Source organism: Protomyctophum bolini (genome assembly GCF_963924005.1).
Source record: "Protomyctophum bolini genome assembly, chromosome: 23".
NCBI lineage: Eukaryota > Metazoa > Chordata > Actinopteri > Myctophiformes > Myctophidae > Protomyctophum > Protomyctophum bolini.
Genome location: NC_137884.1, coordinates 14,240,439 through 14,259,412, shown reverse-complemented (window position 1 = coordinate 14,259,412; position 18,974 = coordinate 14,240,439). Strand labels below are relative to the sequence as shown.

The 18,974-nt window shown below is 42.6% G+C and overlaps 1 protein-coding gene across 1 annotated transcript in view; it reads right to left on the bottom strand.

Annotated features, from left to right (window-relative positions):
- anks1b (ankyrin repeat and sterile alpha motif domain containing 1B) overlaps nucleotides 1-18,974 on the bottom strand; it is a 252,885-nt gene that overhangs the window by 94,965 nt on the left and 138,946 nt on the right. Inside the window, exon 12 of the mRNA XM_080757040.1 lies at nucleotides 9,813-9,949. Coding sequence (XP_080613166.1) covers nucleotides 9,813-9,949 — 137 coding nt within the window. The remainder of the gene's footprint in view (nucleotides 1-9,812; nucleotides 9,950-18,974) is intronic.

Here is an 18,974-nt window from a genome sequence, read left to right as displayed (position 1 = left end):
AGAGCTTTAAGCCTTAATGAGCGACAAACAGGATGCGGGAAATAAATGAGACGTAACATCAATCAGCCTAAAATGGTGAGACGACTGCATGACGTGACAATGGATTTGTCACGCACGCACGCACACACGCATGCACGCGACTGGTTGAGACTTAGCGTTGACAATGCAAGCAGGCAGCAGGCTAATGAACATGTCATGCCTGATCAGATGACTATTAACACCCGAACACCAGGGGGTATTTAGGACCATTAACCGTTTCCGTCCGTAGGACGTAGCCACACGTCCTAGGGCAATCCAGGGATGCATTGGACGTGTGTACACGTCCTAGCGCATCCTCAATGATATCAGGCAAGGGGAGAATATTCTGAATTCTTTCCTTTTTAAATTTTTCAGTCGGACACTCGGCCACCATCCTTCGCTTTTCAGTCATATTATTATTATTATTATTATATTATTACCATTCACGTAGCTGTTAGCGCGGCAGAAGTCTCTCCTAATCCAGGGCGCTCTCCGTGGTTTCGATTTTTGCTTAGAATTGGACGGAATGATTTAGATCAAGAGTTATTCACGTTTTAAGATTTTCGATCTGATCTGCTAAAATGGGGGAGAATATTTTGGATGACGTCCCAACCGGAAATGACATCAAATGTTGCCCAACAGACGCTCCACAGCCTGTGGATCGATGCGATCGGTTTTGATATCAATACATCTCCGTCCTTTTATTAATCTCCGTCCTGAGCGCTGGGCGTTACCATTTCATAGGACGAAGAACTCTGTTTATGCCGCTCAGTGCATGTCTTACACACAGACATGCACGCAAGCATGCACACACACAAAAAATAAAATCAAAAATCATATCAAAAAACATCACACACACACACCAGTGGGTTAGGGGTAGCGGTCGTATGGGTACCGTGAGGTTCCCAGTTCGATCCCAGACTCCCCCAGAGTTAGTGTCGAAGTGTCCTTGAGCAAGACACTGAACCCCTAATTGCTCCCGTGCATGGTTTCCTCCGCCATCAGTGTATGCATGTGGGTGTGAATGTAATGTACACTATGTAAAGCGCTTTGGATAAAGCCGCGATATAAATGAACCATTTGCCATTTACAAACACACATGCATAAACACCCCCCCCCACACACACACACACACACACAGCACCAGCCCTATAATTATTATACGGTCTACCCATAAATTAACACAGCACTAGTGTAATACACACACACACACACTCTCTCGCCATGCCTGTCTGATCTCTCTCGCTCATTCACACCTGCCCATCAGATGTACAAAAAACTTCCTTTATTATTTACACAAAGGTAAAATAGTGAAAATAGCTGACCTACAAGCTCACAACGTGTCACGCTTGTAAAGCTTATGAGCTTGTAAACCTGATATTTTCACGACGTTAGTGCAACAGAGCTCTTTCATGATAAAGACGGATATCTGACATTATGGAGATGCGAGGATTCTTCCCGAGAGCAACCATCGCTGAGGGGAATGCGTGATTTCACACAAAATTAATATCTGTGACTAATTAGGTGTTGTCCGATAAACTTCACGCTCATTTGCTTAAACGTGATTCCACACCCGAGTCGGGGTGAGATGTAAGTGTGCCTGCGTGCACGTGTGCGTGCGTGCATGCGTGCGTGCATGCGTGCGGGCCGTGCACACTTGAATTCAACTGTGTGCATGTTGTTTTTGTACCGTGTAAAAGTGCTGTGTTAATTTATGGGTAGCAATAATTACAATAATTAACAGCTCAGGTAGGGCTGGTGGCCTGGGACTATGCGCGTGCGTGCATGCGTGCGCGTGTATGCAGAACTCAATGTTCTGTTCTCATCTCAAAGCTGGCGTTGCACAAACCTTAATGCACTGTACAGACTGTACAGAGTTGCACAGCACACGCTAATGGCTCTAATTAGGCCTGAGAGGCCTGAGAGCGTTGAGCTGTTAAAAATGGTGATGTTCCCATTTTGGAGACAATTTTACTGCCTGGGGGGTGGGGGGGGTTAACGACCCTACAGTACATACTGTAGGTTATACTGAGAGCTGCTGCTTCATTAATTAGATTCTTAGCTAAAAATCTAATTAGGGTTCTCAATAAAGTTCAGTCAGATAACTCACGAATATATTGAACAAATGTTTATGTTTATACAATGAGAATACAAGTGTGCATGTAATATTTTATCTTGGCGTTCGGCTCTGCTAAATTTCTCCCTGCTCGGCACAATTAAACAACCATCATTAAACATTAAGCGCAAGGACTTCAGGAACCTGCAGGCTCATGGGTCAACTCAACCGAGCAAGATCTGAAAGTGAGGAAGGCACTTGCATGGAGGGCCCTGAATGGCATGACCAGTGTATGGAACTCCAACCTCCCCCGTCAAATCAAACTCAGCTTCTTCTATGTGGAATCTGTTCTTCTATCTGACTGCGAATGCTGGACCCTGAAGCCAACCCTGCAGAAGTCTCTAGACGGGTGCTACACCAGAATGCTGCGTGCAGTACTTAACATCAGCAAGAGCGCACATGTTACCAACAATACCCTGTATGAGGGAATACCAAGTGTGAGCCAGAAAGTAGCAGCCAGGAGAATGAAACTAACACTGCCAAACACTGCCAAGCATTATGGGCACTGTATTTTGCCCGTAAACCTCAAGTTTAGCAGGGATATACAGTTAATATACGGTGATATACAGGTGTGATGGTACAATTCGGGAGTTTACCGGAGTTTGTTGGAAACTTTAACGGGAGTTTCCTGTAATTTACACATCCGTATTGCGCAGTGAAACTAGTGCTGTGGGAACCAACTCATGGGCATCGATCAAGAGGACGTCCCACATTAACATATGTGGATGTACTCAAGAAAGACGCAGTGAGTGTGTGCGAGCGTGCGTGCGTGCGTCCGAGATGAGGCTTGCTTCTTTCTCTGATGTGTCACTCACAACACATTCGTTAATTAGCATCAATACCACCTGGACATGTGATGGTCTGTGATGTAGGAGGAAGTATATCTCTCTCTCTCTCTGTTTGTCTCTCTCTCTCTCTGTCTCTGTCTCTCTATCCTTCCATGATTAAACAAACTGACTCTCATTCTCCTCCTCGCAGGAAGTCATTCTGCGCTGAGCTTTTCACGCAAACGCAGTGTGACACACAACAAAACAACATTACCATATATAGTGTTCACTCTTAATCTTACACGTGCAGTCGTGCACACGCACACGCACACACACACACACACACACACACACACACACACACACACACACACACACACACACACACACACACACACACACACACACACACACACACACACACACACACACACACACACACACACACACACACACACACACACACACACACACACACACACACACACACACACACACACACACACAGAGAAGGATGAAATGACAGGCGAGAAATGAGAAGAATGAGTCAAGTAAGATACGTCTGATGTTCCAGATGGGGGGAATTGAAAATAATATAAAAAGTCTTTCCACCTGTGGTGCAGACTGAGACAGAGCTACTGAACATTGGTTTCAGTAGCCTACCTATATACATTTGTTGCTCATGTGTACGTGGATGGAGAGGAGCCTCTGAAGTGGTTGCCAAAGATTGTTGGACAGAGGCTCTATATACATCCACGTACTGTATGATAACAGCAGCCTAAGGTTAGCAAGGAATATCACCTCTAATACTAGCCATGTTTTGTATGGACTATGGAGAGTATAGGTTGCTGCCTTCAGGAAGGAGATATGGTGTTCCAGGCAGCATACAATAAGGTCAGAATACCTCTTTTATCCATCAGTCGACTTTGAGGCTTAATCAGGATTTTGGCCAGGACTAGACTGAGCTGTGGACATTGCTCTTTGCCCTTATGTTTCTATGTACAGTATGTAATTGAAAATTATTTTCTGTGTTGTCCTATTTTAAATGTGTGTATATGTGTTGCATACAAGACCGCTGGGTCGCAAGACAAATTTCATGTCATATATCATATTATTTTAGAAGGGCTGACGATATTCCATCAAATGTAGTTTTAGACTTTTCCAGATATTGACGGTCTTCTGAATGGGTGTTATCGTGCTACAGTGTGACTGAACAACAGTGGTGGAAAAATCTCAATCTCTCAATCTTTTGACTTCAATAAAAGTAACAATAATGCAATGTAGAACTGCATGTACTTAAAATGTACTTAAAGTAGCAACAGTAGAAAGTACTCATTATGCAGAATGTCCTATTTCACAAGTTGCCAAAACAAAAAAATCTTTTGAAAATAGGCTAAATTCAGCCATAGCCACTTGCCCAAATGTGAGGACCTCATCACATTTGTGATGATGGCTATGGCCGAATTTAGCCTAAGGAGTGTTTGTTATGCAAAAACAAATGCTTGAAATGGATTCAGAATCATGAAAACCCCCTAGTTTGACACATCACATGCTAATGTACTTAAGACATAATTTTAAATTTTAAATGTTTGCCTTATATACATGTAGGTTCACTAGGTTGTTAATGGTACCCCAACTTTCAACCCCTGAATTTACTATGATCCACTAAATATTTCATTCACACATTTTTGTTATTTGATCATAAAAAAAAAAACCTTAAACGATTGCTATTGCAATTTCATTTGGGTCATGCCCCTTTTTAGCTTCGATTGACTGGCCTACAACAGGCATCTTTTAATTACTTATTGCACTGTCCATGGTACTGAAAAAGGTGCATGGTAGTGTATATCAGAGGGAAGTTGCCCACCTGCGAAAATATTCGTGCCACACTATGAGCTTGTATCTGTAATTTTTGAAAAAGAGTTAAGGGGGGTAGCGATACAGCAGAACAAACTGATTATGATTCATGGTAATAGAAAAGCAAATTGATATTGTTCCTGCTCCTTTTCCCCAACCCCCCCCCCTCCCTCTCTCTCTGTGTGCGTGCATGCGTGAATATAGACATAATCATAAGTGCAAGCACATGAAGACGCAGAAGAAAAAAACATGGGAAGATAAACTCAACAGAACATCTTTGTCACAGAGATTATCAGGATTGCGTGCGTGCGTGCGTGCGTGCGTGCGTGCATGCGTGCGTGCGTCTCTTTCTGTGTGTGGCACCACACAGAAACGGCTTCGGCAGCTTAGTGATTCATGAATACTTGCAGATTAATGAGCTTTAAATGGCAAAGTGAAAATTTGTCACTGTGCATGTAAATACTGTATGTGTGTTTCTCGTCTGTCTGTGGTGCCAGTGTGTGTTTTCTGTTTGTGTGTACGTGTTTGTGCGCACACGTGTGCGTGTATGTACGTATGTGTGTTATGTGCGTGTGCATGCATGCATGTGTCTCCTGTAACCATGTGATACTAGCTTTGCCTTCGCATCCGTCATGTGCTCGACATGACCAGGAATTTCTCCCAGGCATTACTTGGAATTTCCTGACGCGCGCACGCACGCACACACATTGCACCAGCGGATGCAAGACTTCAGTAAATGCTGGTTTCTAAACTGATAAGCCCCACAAAACAGTTGGCTTGCATGTATTTCTCTCTCTCTCTCTCTCTCTCTCTCTGTGTGTCCACGCCACGGCTGTGATCAAACACATGACAGTTTTGGCTGAACGGCATTGGACCCTCTCGGAAAGCCCGAGGATTAGACCCGACAATGACACCGCCTCTGTGGTCTTCGCATGCCTTGGACGAAACCAACGCACGCTATTTTAATCTCTGCCAGGAGACTCTTGCATTTTGTCTGTGCGTGTGTGTGTGTGAGAGAGAGAGAGAGAGAGAGAGAGAGAGAGAGAGAGAGAGAGAGAGAGAGAGAGAGAGAGAGAGAGAGAGAGAGAGAGAGAGAGAGATTCAGTATGTATGCGATGAAAGAAGTACTCTTTGTGTTTTACTTGAAAGTATTGATAACGCAATGTGGAAATAGTAAAAGTATTAAATGGTATTAAAATTTGACATGAGTAAAAGTACAAACGTATTGTATTGGCATTGAAATATATACTACCAAAAGTAAAAGTCTTTAGATTTTTCCTTTCTTTTATAAATAGCTGATGTGGGCTGCTAGCAAAAACATTTATTTTAGATTAAGGTTGAGAACCACTGATCCATCAGACTGTTCTTGGTCTGCTATGTGTTTGCAAATCACTGTTTCTTATTGTCAGTCAGATACTTGCATGAGGGGGAGAGTTACTTACTTACTGCCCTTCATGCCGGCCGGCATGAAGGGCAGCAACAAAGGATCTCCACTTCACTCTGTTCTGGGCCAGTGTCTTTATAGATCCCCAGGTGTGATGCAAGCTTCAACTCTATCTCCACTGTCCTACGTTAAGTGTTCTTGGGTCGGCGTCTTTTGCGTTTGACCTCTGGTGTCCAGTGGAAAAGATATTATCTTGTACGCACAAGATAATATATTGTACGCACAAGATATTATCTGGTACATACAAGATATTATCTTGTATGTACAAGATATTATCTTGTACGTACGAGATATTATCTTGTACGTACGAGATATTATCTTGTATGTACAAGATATTATCTTGTATGTACCAGATAATTAATATCTTGTACGTACGAGATAATATCTTGTACGGACGAGATATTATCTTGTACGTACAAGATAAAATATATTTTGAATGCACGGCCATTCAAGGGCTCCGTACGTTTGTCTTCAGTTCCTTGGAGTAAGTTATATTTTCTTATCCTAGTATTATGTTCATTCTGAGTTCTTGGGTAACCTTTATCATTTATTATTTCAACAGTGAGTTCTTGAGTATTTCATTCTATATTTCCTCATTTAATGTTCAATTCTACTCCTCCCTCACGTAGGGGTGTTTGGTAGATTTTCTTTGATCTAATTTATTGTATCTTTGTTAATTGAGTTTGTCAGGTTAGAATAATTGTATTTTAGTTTTTCATTCGGTTAGGGACTTTTAGTTAGGGGTAATTTGTATTTCTTTAGATAGCAAGTTTTTCTTCAATGTACGGACACCCTGAAGCCATCAATCCTTTGAAAAAGAAAACAATTATTTTAATCTGTCAACAACAAAAAAGAGAGATAATAAAAACAAATGTTCTTTTGTAAAAGCTGTCTCCTCATTATTATTATGATTATTTCCCCCTACCCTAGACAGGGGGTCGTAACAGCTACATTCCCCCAACAACTTCTTGGACCTTCTGACTTGATTTGGGGTAATATAATTATTCCACGTCAGCGATCCAAGCCATCTGTCATCATGGTCCATCTGTTGGCCCCGAAAAGATCTCCGTGTCTCAGTTGGAGCTTCTCTGCTCTATACGCATCTATAACCCATTAAGACCTGGCTGGAACGCATCTGTGTCGCCGTGGCTTTGGCTTTTAACCACTTTAACCACTATTTTATACTTTGGCTGTTGAAAAATACCATACTGTACAAGCTCGTAGCGTGGCACTCCGTGCCGCGTACATCTGCTATTTTAGAAATGTTTCGTGCAAATCTTTGAATTGTATATTCTTTCACAGCAAATGTTTTTAACTCAAATATTTGCTTGTGGAGGGTCCCTGGAAAAAGATCTTTTCAGGTGGGGGTCCGGGACCAAATACAGATAATTCTGGGGGTCCAGAATTATTTGTAAGTAAAGTAAAGTAAAGTTTGAGAACCACTGGTATAGAAACAGGTTTTTCCGAAAACTGACAAGATTTAGAAGATATTCTGTAGATTCTGGTCTCAGGTCTTAATGGGATAAACAAGACATTTGCATTGTGCTATTCCGATGATCTTGGAGAGTTCAATTGTGAACTACAATCTGTCTCACTAAGATGGACATCAGAGCGTTTGAATAATCAATAATCATCAGGTGATGCGTTTTGGTGTTGGGATACACATTTTGTCCTCAATTTGGGTGAATGAGAAAACGGGGAATAGCGCAACAGTAACGCTTTGCGATTTTAAGGCAAAAACGATTAAAGTCCAATTAATGCTATAAAATGTCTAACAATATTTAATTTTAGACAAATATTATTGTCAAATTAATGTCCAAGTAACGTCCTTCCACCGAGGGACTCTATCAGATATGCATGACGCGTTTTCACACACACAAAAACAGCCAACGGGGAGACTGAAATGAAATTAATTCTGGTGGAATAAATGAAGTGCTCTGAAATTAAACTCTCTGGTTAATGTGCATGATGATGTTGAATCCTGAATGAAAGAGGACGCCCCGGGGCCACAGCGCACGAGAGCGCCACCTACTGTACAGAACGCTCACGGACGGTAAGAGGCCGCAAGGAAAGGAAATAAGGAAAGAGATCAGGTCATGAGATAAGGAAAGGTATATTTATATAAATTTGCAGTTTATATATAGTGTAGGATGCAGAGAGGGGGTGAGCGAAGGCAGCAAGATAATATAACCAGGAATGTCAACGATCATCGGACCAGAGACAAACTAAACAAATACCTTTGAAACCTCGCACCTTGAGAGAGGGCACTTAAAGTAGAGATGTTGAGGAAAGGAGACGAGGGAAGACCACGAGGAGAGGAGACCAAATTAGAGTGACGTACAAAGAGTCAGAGCAGGCTCTATTCTGCCGTTTTTTTTCTCCGCGTTGGTTTGTCGTCACTAATAAAGACACAAAGTATCGTGCATCTAAAACACTAGAGTGGTTGATTATTTCTGATGATGGAGAGCGAGAGGGAGAGAGACATTCCCATTGTGTGGGTCGAAGAGACGGAGATCTCTGTCTTTTAATGTTTTATATTGATTCAAATCAAATCAAAACAGAAGCTGACCCAAAGTGCTGTACAGGCTTAAAACAAACGTCAGAGCATCAACAGCGCCCGTCGACGCACAGACAAATAAGGACATCGTTAGAAACACACAAAACGTCCAATTAGTTGCTGCGAGAGTGAGGTCTCATCATAATGAATTAATGAATTGCATTTTTATAGCGCTTTTCCAAGTGCTCAAAGCGCTTTACAATGGTTCATTCATTCATACATTCATCATCATCATCATTTTTCGACCACGGTTGGATTCCACAATGCTACGCCAGACTTCCTGGTCCTTCATTGCCACCCCCAGTTCCTGCCTACTGAAGCATGTGTCCCTAGCGATGACATCAGGGAACGACAGCTTTCTACCTCTGGTCCGCCCTGAGGCAGGACTCCAGAGAAGAAGGGAAGAGTGAGGTCTAGCCAACACCAACTCGGGATTCCTGGATCGCTGCCCTCCACAAATTCCTATCCAACATCAGGTTCTCGAGCTCTGCAGTGTTGTTAGCCAAGCTGTCGCGCCGCAGCACGTCTACATAGGTGGTACGCTTCTTTCCCCTCCTGGCTTTGCCCTGGGTTGGCTCCCATAGGGTCAATTTACTTGCCTCAAGTTCTGGGTGCCTGACGCAGTGCCCTGCCAGCCTCATCCTTTCTCTCTCTGACTTCTAATTAAACGTCCAATTAAAAGCCAAAGAGAATAGGTCTGTTTTCAATAAAGATCTGAAAAACTCAATGGACTGGGCAGATTGGATGGGGAGAAGTATAGGTTGTTCCAGAGCGCGGGGGCAGCGACAGCAAAAGCACGGTCGACCGTCAGTTTGGGATCGCACTACACTACTGTCTATTGGCTAGGAGATAAACCGGAAGTGGTTGGTCTGTCAGCAAAAAGGTTCCCCCCTGGTTGACTTGAACGATAGCCTGAAATCTTAACACCGAATCCGGTCGCGTCGCTGGTCACGGTTAAAAAATAAATTGCATTCAATAATACATGAATGGGTGTACGTACAGGTGTACGTACAGTACACGTGCGTGCGTGTATGTGTGAGTGTGTGTCCTCACCTGTGGGCGGATGACTCTCTCTATGCTCTTCAGGGCTGTGTCGGGGGAGGGGGGGGAGCAGTCTGGAGTGGGGCCCGTGGAGCTGTTCCCATGGTTACCGAGCTCCCCCTCACTCGCGGTCACATGGGGCGAGTGGCCTTGAGAGAGAGAGAGAGAGAGAGACAGAGAGAGAGAGAATAGAGAATTTATTTAGCATTTTGAAAAAGATCCGTTTTCCAGATTGTGGGCATTTTGGGCTTGTTTTCATAGACCTGGTTGCGAATTTCTCAAAGTCTTGCAACAGACCAACATTCACTCTCACATATGGCGCTGCTATAGCATAAATGACATCAGTGGACAAACTCGCTCCACATCGCGATCCATCCATCTATCTTCAACTGCTTATCCGTAGTCGGGTCGCGGGGGCAACGGCTCCACCAGAGCGCTCCAGATTTCCCTCTCCAGAGCAACATTAGTAACTTCATCCTGGGGGATCCCGAGGCGGTCCCGGCAGATATCGGAGATATAAAGCCCAACTCAACTTTGTGAAGAAAGCTATTGGTAAGCATTTATTTTCCAGATTGGTCCAAAATTCGACTAACTTTCCCTATACGAAATATGAATACATGCAGGGATTAGGAAGAAAGTATCAGAAACCAAAGGAGATCCGGGCCCTCTGGATTTGCGCGTTCATCGACCATGTGTATATTATCATGTTATTTTAATATCTGTGTATCTTTAGGTTATGCCAGATTTGGGGGATTTGTGAGCTCAGAATCTGTCATGCTTGCGCAGACTGTTCCCTGGAGAGGAGCCACACCTCCCTCTCTCCCCCTTGTATGTGGGTCTCAGTAGAAGCAGCGATGAAAGAACTACTCACATTTGTTACTTAAATAAAAGTATATATATATCCAGTGTTGGGTGTAACTTACCCACTACCCCCGTGGGTAACGGAGTAACCTAGCAAGTTAGTTTTCAAATTAGTGATCCATTACGTAGTTACCTTTCCCAAAAACAATTGCGTTACTTAAGTTACATTTAAGACCTATATTTCCCTGTTTGTTCTGTTGCCACAAAGGAAAAATAATCCATTGTGACAATTTTTTTTCCTGAATGAATGATCTCTATCAACAGAGAAGTGAGGCAACACCGTCGTGTCTCAGTGTTACACAGAAATCAGTGACCCATTATGCTTTGCAGTCTGTGGTGATTGCGTAATGATTTTAATGTACCCGAGTCAATAGTTCATCACTTATGGTTCAACCACTGCTTTTTTTTCTTCTTTTTTCTCACAAGGGTTGGTTTTAATTGTCGGTAACGCAAAAAAAACAAAACGAGTTACTTTTCTCAGAAGGTAATCTTGTAACGTACCTATATCCTAGTGTGGAAATAGTCTGTTACAAAGTTCACTATTAAAAATTAATTTGAGTAAAACTACATTTGCTTAGCGTATGTTTTATAATAATAACTCTACAAAGTAACTATACCTAACTTTTCAATTGAAAGTATTGGTACCAAAAAGTACATTTGCTTCTTAGGTGTAGTGGAATACAAGTAAAGGTATTGAAAATTGGAAATACTCCAGTAAAGTAATAAAAAAAAGAAAGAAAGAAAAACTAAAAATTGTACTTAAGTACAGTATTTGAGTACATGTACTTTGCTACTTTACACCACTGGGTCTCAGTAGAAGTGACAGCATGAGCCGGTTAGAACTGCTGTGTCTGACAACTCCTGTGTCTGACAACGAGCCACCTGAGACCTGTTTTAGACTGTATGGTTCTGACAGTGAAGAGCTGAAAATCCACATCCAAAATTAGACTAGTCCAGCGGTTTCTATTTTAGTGTAACCACAGGAAACCGGTGGTACCTTTACAGCAGAGCTACAATCAACCTGCACAGCTGGGTGCAGAGTACAGACCTGTGTTTGGGTGCTACTTAGGCCTCACGCACACTGTTGCAACATGCATACAACATTTGTCTTGTGTCTTGTCCACTGGGTCACCAAAAACAACCTATACGGCTGTCCTTGGAGCCCTGCATGAATCTAGAATCAATGTACGGTATACAGTACAATACTTTGCCACAAGAAAACATTACAGAGCTGAACAATTCTAAAAATAGAGTGTGACTAAGATAGTATGCTGTGTCTTAAAACACACAACAATGTGTCTAGTTTGAAACATGACATGACACTAGTTCACTCTCTTTCTAACCTTGTGGACACACATACGTAGGTGCATGTGTGCGCATGCGTGCGTGATACAAAGCATGAGTGTTTGGATTGATTGACACAGATATGTCTCTGTCCACTCTGAAGGCCAGCTGTACTGCTTGTTAATGCAGACATGCTGCACTGTGTGAGCTGTGGGATATGAACCAATCTCTACTCTATACTATACTGAGAGAGAGAGAGAGAGAGAGAGAGAGAGATATTGATTTTAACAGTACCTTAATTAAATTACTACCGCAACTCAGCTCCAAATCACAACATTACACACACCTCATTAAAACTTAAAATTAATCATTAAATATTAAAAAGAGAGAATTAGTTCCCCATGCTCCCCCACCATACACAAAACCCCTCCCACAGCCCATGTTGCGTCAAAAGTCTCTAGATTGTCCACTGTCCTGTAATAGGCATGTTCAACCCTGAGGCGGGCTGCCACCAGTCCAGAGAGAGAGAGAGAGAGAGAGAGAGCACGCAAGAGAGTGATAAAGAAAGAGAAGGCTAAAGTTAAAGTAAAAGGAAATAGATAAAATGTGATAGATGGCGAAAAAACTCTCTCTCTCTCTCTCTCCAACTCTAACTCTCTCTCTCTCTCTCTCTCTCTCTCTCTCTCTCTCTCTCTCTCTCTCTCTCTCTCTCTCGCTAACAAGACATAAACTGTCATATCGTATACAGTACAGGTGCCTCCTCTCCAGGCTGTCACTTCTGACTGTCACTTTTGACAAGCAGATATGCAAGGTTCGATTGGCTTGGTGTGGGGTTTGGGGTCCACCCATCTGACCATTTACCTTTCGGCTGCCGTGTTAATTGCTTGTTTGTTACGGATCCCTAGCTCTGTTCCTTAACGTGATGCGACACATTGGCCACTTTTTTCTATTCCGCCGGTAGCGCAGTCTCTCGACTGTTGTATGTGCACTTTCGCTACTCGCCAAAACAAGGTGTTGAAAACCTACTCTCCTCGGTGGAAAGACTCTCAACCTTGCTACCCGTAAAAAAAATCAGTTTGCCAATGGGGTCCAAGAAGATCTTAAAGAAGGCCCTGATGGAGAACATGTTGACTCTATAGTACCTCCCTTAGACCAAACATTCCACTTGCACTCACTTACGTGAGTCTGCGTTTTACAATTTCCCTATACACCCCGACCATCAATGGGCTTTCAAAACTTTCAACGGGGCTTTCAACATTTTTAATAGTCAGCTCTCTCATGTGTTCAGTCCTTTAGATTTAGCCTTCACACAGCATGCAGACAGGAGAGAACGAGACGAGGCGAGACGAGACATCTTTAAGCCTCGGGCGGGAACGGAACGGGGGAGAAACATTCAATAAAAGCTGGAAGGGGAAGATGAACAAAAAAAGAAAGATCAAAGAGGTGCTTACACTGCAACGTGGTCCTGTGAATACCTGATGGATGCAATAACCCCATCCCGGGGTTTCACTTTATCACCAGAACCAGACAGAGACCTTCACCATCAAAGCACACTCTTGTATAACAAGGCCTGTATTATAAATGTAACTGTGGGGAGAATTTGCTCCAATAAATAAATCCCAGATAAAGTTGGAGGTAGAGGTGGAGTGATGTCATTTCAACAGAGTGTTCGTCTGGCTTTTGCCAGACACATAACGTGGATTCACTGACGCCTCCGGCGCGTCAGTGAATCCACGTATGAGTCTGGAGTTCGGCCCATATAGGCAGCTTGAAAAGTGAACGTAAGTAGTTTCCTTGACAGGCAAATCTAGCCAATCTACTTTTATAAGTGAGCGAGCTATGTCGGATAGATGTCGGAGTCTATATCAGAAATATCTGGACATATCCGTTCTTATCGATTCTGTGGAAACTCTTAAACTGGTTGCGTCGAGGGCAGCCACTTCTGTTTTGAAAGTACCACAGCATGTATGTTTACGTCACCATATACACGTGGACCAATCAGCAATTGGATTTCTCCAGCTTCTGCATTCTCTCTGCCGCCGTCCAGACTCATAGCGGGGAGGAACAAAATCTTCGTATCTCCATATTTGTACTTTTTAAAAGTTAGCTTGTAAATTAATGCGGCAGCAAAAGTAGTGGAAAATATCAGACGGACCTACAAGCTCACAATGCGTCACATCGTGTTTTGAGCTTATAGATCTGATATTTTGAAAGTGACTGTCAGTGGCTTTTATACATTTGAAATGTATACATTTGAAATAGTAAAGTAAAAGTATTAACACACGTCGGGTATTAATTATATACTAAATGTACTTCAAAAGAACACACATGGAATGCTACTGTAGGTACACAATGGTGCGTGTGCACGCACGCACGCAACTGTACACGTCAGCAGCTCTGTGTTTACCAGTTAGACGACAGCGTGTGTTTATCTCGGGAGGAGTCGGTCGGTGACCACTTGGCAGTGGTGTAAAGTAACTAAGTACATAGTTACTTATTGTACTTAAGTACAAATCTGAGATACTTCCCATTTTCAGTACTTTTAACTTCCTCTCCGCAATACATTTCAGAGGCAAATATTGCACTTTTACTCTACTACAAATTATTTGAAACTTTTAGTTAACTAGTTACTTTGTAGATTTTGATAATTATTTCAACACATACATTAACCACTTCAGCACTATGTCAACCATTTGAAAATAGCAAATCTACAAGCTCACGCATTGCGAGCTAGTAGATCTGCTATTTTTTAAATATTTGTATACATTTGAAGACTTGAAATTAGACATAATTTGCATAATTTGTATTTTTACTTTTGGACAGTCCTTTAAGAACATTAATACAATACTTTTGTACTTTTACTTAAATTTTGAATTCCGGATTTTTATGGTACTTTTATGGAGTATTTCTACATTGCAGTATTGATACTTTTACATAAAGTAAAGAATGTGAGTACTTAACTTTTTTCCACCACTGCCAAGTAATTCACAGTATGCAGAATTTGTATAAATTTCAAACGAAAGCACAAGTCAATACAAAAACTGTTACTGTGAACGACACGACACCATGATAAAGCATTACACTTGTTTACAACAACAGGGTCCACCATTTTCAATTCATGGGAACATTTATAGACGTACAGATATAGGCCTACACTTCTGTTCCACTCTATACGACATGCTACAGTAACTGAAGGCTACGGTGTGGTGCTCGGCAATGGTGGAAACAGTACTTAAAGTTTTGAGGTGTAGAATATCGTCTTTTACATATTTTAGTCATGAAGCCATGTTCATGAAAATATGCACTTACTTCCTGGACTACAAAGTCACACCTCCACGCAGCCTCCCCCCTCTCCACAAGGAGGGGAAGTGCACTAAAGCATTATGGGCATTGCAGTTATTCAGCAATCCAGTCAAACCCTAGTCAAACACACAGACTTCATTATTTTTCTGGCCATAGGGTGCAAATTTAAAATTGTGCTACTGCTATTCTCTACAAATACTATTAACATGAGTGATTGCCGTTTCTTCCAGCGGTGAAATGTCCCTTTAACACGGCACAGTACTTTATACATGTACTTAGTTACTTTCCATCATAAAAAGTAGAGAGGTCGCACCCAGAAATACATTTAAGCAGGTTTATTTACTTCATTGGGACAAGCGTTTTTTGGGACAACAGCCTTCTTCAGTGTATTGTTAGCCAACACGTTTGTCCAGATTAAGTAAATAAACCTGCTTGAATGTATTCCGTGGTGTGTGCGACCTCTTTACTTTTAATGATGTTGATTTAAATTGGTAAAGTCAGAGCACGGCGGTCACAAGAACGTTTTCTTAGTTACTTTCCACATGGTGCTCGGCTTGGAGGCTTGCACCGGACGCTACGTCCATTTTGTCTCCTGCATTCCTCCTGCAGCCGATCTACAAGCTCACAGTGCGTCGCATCGCGGCACATTGTGAGCTTGTAGATATGCCATTTTCAAATGGCCGAAATGTATAGGTTGAAATGGTAAATGTGTGATTTGTAATAATAATCAAAGTAACTAGTAACAAATTGTAGTGGAGTAAAAAGTACAATATTTGCCTCTCAGAAGTAAACGTATACATAACATTGGAAATACTCCATTTAAGTACAAATACCTCAAAACTGAGGTACTTATATTAAGTGCAGTACTTGAGTAAATGTACTAAACACCACTAGGTTATAGATCTTAACCCATTCTGACCTGAGATCAGATTCTAAAAATGTCTTCTACATCCTGACAGTTTCCTGAAAAAGTGTTCTGAAAAAATGTTTCTATGTCAGTGGTTCTTCAATTTTTCAAAAATAGCAGACCTACAAGCTCGTAGCGCGCCACTCGGTGCATGCGCGCTACGAGCTTGTAGATCTGCTATTTTTCAATAGCTAAAGCGTCTTTTCGTACGGTAGTAGGTGGATTACGCCTACATACAGGGGTAGCCACGGATTACGGGGCAGAAGAACCGTCTATATCCCGTTGCTTCCGTGTGAAAAGCCGCCGGTCTGCAGCATGGCGTGGGAAACGCCGTGCACGTGATTGGAATGCCACGCGTGTTACTTAGCGTGCGATGCACGCGGCGGCGGAGACGAGAGGCCGCGCGGGTTTTTCAGAACATCTCATGATATGGGGATGTCAATAGAGATAAGGAATGCATGGATTGAACTGTGGGAAAGGAATGAATGAGCAGACAGAGAGAGAGACAGACAGGGAGATAATCCCAGATCCAAGGAGCCTAGTTCTGAAACCCATTAGACCTGAAGACCCGATTCTACAAAATGTCTTCTGAATCCTAAGGGTTAAATGAACACTTGTGTTTCTTTCTACGTCAGTGGTTCTCAAACGTTTTCATGTCAAGGACCCCCAGCATGATATGTATTTGGCCGTGGACCCCCATCTGGAAATATGTTTGTTGCAGGGACCCCCCAGAAACAAAGATTTGAGTTAAAAATGTTCGCCGTGAAATGTATAATATATTCTAAGATTTGCACAGATTTTCTAGATTTTTTTCAAAAATAGCAGATCTACAAGCTCATAGATGTATATCTGCTATTTGACAGAGATGCGTTCCAGGTCTTAATGGGATAAGAGTTGTTGCTTAGCACTTTCAGCTCAGAATGAGGGACTGAACTGTTCTCTAGTGGTCTACTGGTCTACCAGTAGACCAGTAGACCAACTTCTTGAGGGAGTTCAAGGGGGTCCCCAGCTAAATGATAGTTAGGAACCAAATGGACCCTTATGGGTCTGTAACTTTAGAGTGTGCAAATGGAAATAGCAGTTAATAGCACTTAAGTTTGTACACTTAAATTAACATTAAACTAAAACTGGTCTCATGGTGCTGCAGGTGTGTCGCGGTAGGCATTAAAGCAGATCTCTAGACGTGCTCCGGCCTTGCGGTGGTGGGTTTGGGAACCTTGCATTCGTCATTGGACGGTGGAGTATAGGATGAGACGTGTGTGCGTGTGCGTGTGCGTGTGCGTGTGTGTGTGTGTGTGTGTGCGTCGCTCCGAGGCTTTGGAGAGCGAGTAACTTCAGTGCCTCCTCAGCTGCTGTGAGACTGACGACTGCAGCCTACAGCTTCCAGTGAGCCAGCACCAGAGAGGTGCTTAATGCAGAGAGGATCAATGTGTCAAGAATTGTCACACACTCTGGCTCTCTCTCTCTCTCTCTCTCTCTCTCTCTCTCTCAATTTAATGGGTCTTGGCATGCGAAATATGTCGTTTGTGTACATTGCCAAAGCAATAGATGTATGTACAATTCAAATAGAATAATGACATGGGTAAAGAGATGCTATACATCACTCACAATGCAACACAATTATTTAAAAGAATTAAAGCTTCTCTCTCTCTCTCTCTCTCTCTCTCTCTCTCTCTCTCTCTTCCTCCAACACAAACCGGCGCACACCTGCACAATCTTTCTCTCCCTCTCTCTCTCCCCCCATTCATTTATTTCTACAGTGCAGGGATAGTGCACAACAGTATCATTACTGAAAATGTACCAGTGTTGGCCAAGCGGCCCATTTTCAACTACCGCAGTCCCCGATGTGCACGTCTTTGTTTATATATGTGTGTGTGTGTGTGTGTGTGTGTGTGTGTGTGTGTGTGTGTGTGTGTGTGTGTGTGTGTGTGTGTGTGTGTGTGTGTGTTGCGTGCGTGCGTGCGTATATACCACAATTATATCGAGATAATTCATAAATCCTGGTGGGTAGAAGGTTAAGTACAATACTGTACTTAAATGTACTTAGTTCCTTTACGCACCAACGCCACTCACAGCCTCTCCTCGTTTCTCCTCTGAAGGCGAGAGAGAGAGAGAGAGAGACAGACTGGCTAATTTAGACACATCGAACTAGAAGCCTGGAACCCCCCTTGGATTAGCATTCTGTCGTTCCCCCGTTCGCCCCGAAATGAACCCGCACTGTTCATAGTATGAGCCTCTTTTGGCTTTCATACAGAGCAACACGGTACACGGTACCAATTTAGGTTTTTGCCATTTTTAACCTCTAAAAGCAGCTCTTTCATTCATATTCCCTCCACTTTTCTTCAACCATATATTAATGCATGAATCACTTCTTCAACACCCGAATTGTGGACACGTGAACGTTGTCACTGTTTCAAATATAGCAAAAATAGCAGGTCGACAAACTCACAATGCATCGCATCACGATGCATTGTGAGCTTATAGATCTTTGAAATCCGGCTTAAACATGGTTACCTTTTTCCCACCATGCATACTTTTTTAATGAAACAACGCGTTGCGTTGGTCGGTGACGGGGAGGCAGAGGTATTTTCTCTCTGCCTGACTTTCCCGCGGTCCAGTGGCGCTCACACCGTTCTCCTCAGAGCTCCTCCCCCTTCTTATCTCTGATACAAGACGCTTTCACAAAGCGGCACATATGTGTGCAGCCGCGCACACACACACACACACAAACACACACACCTGATGAAGATGTACTGACACACCGAAACGTTGTCACTTTCTATTTGCCTGCACCCTGTTAATTAAAAGGCTTCAAATCA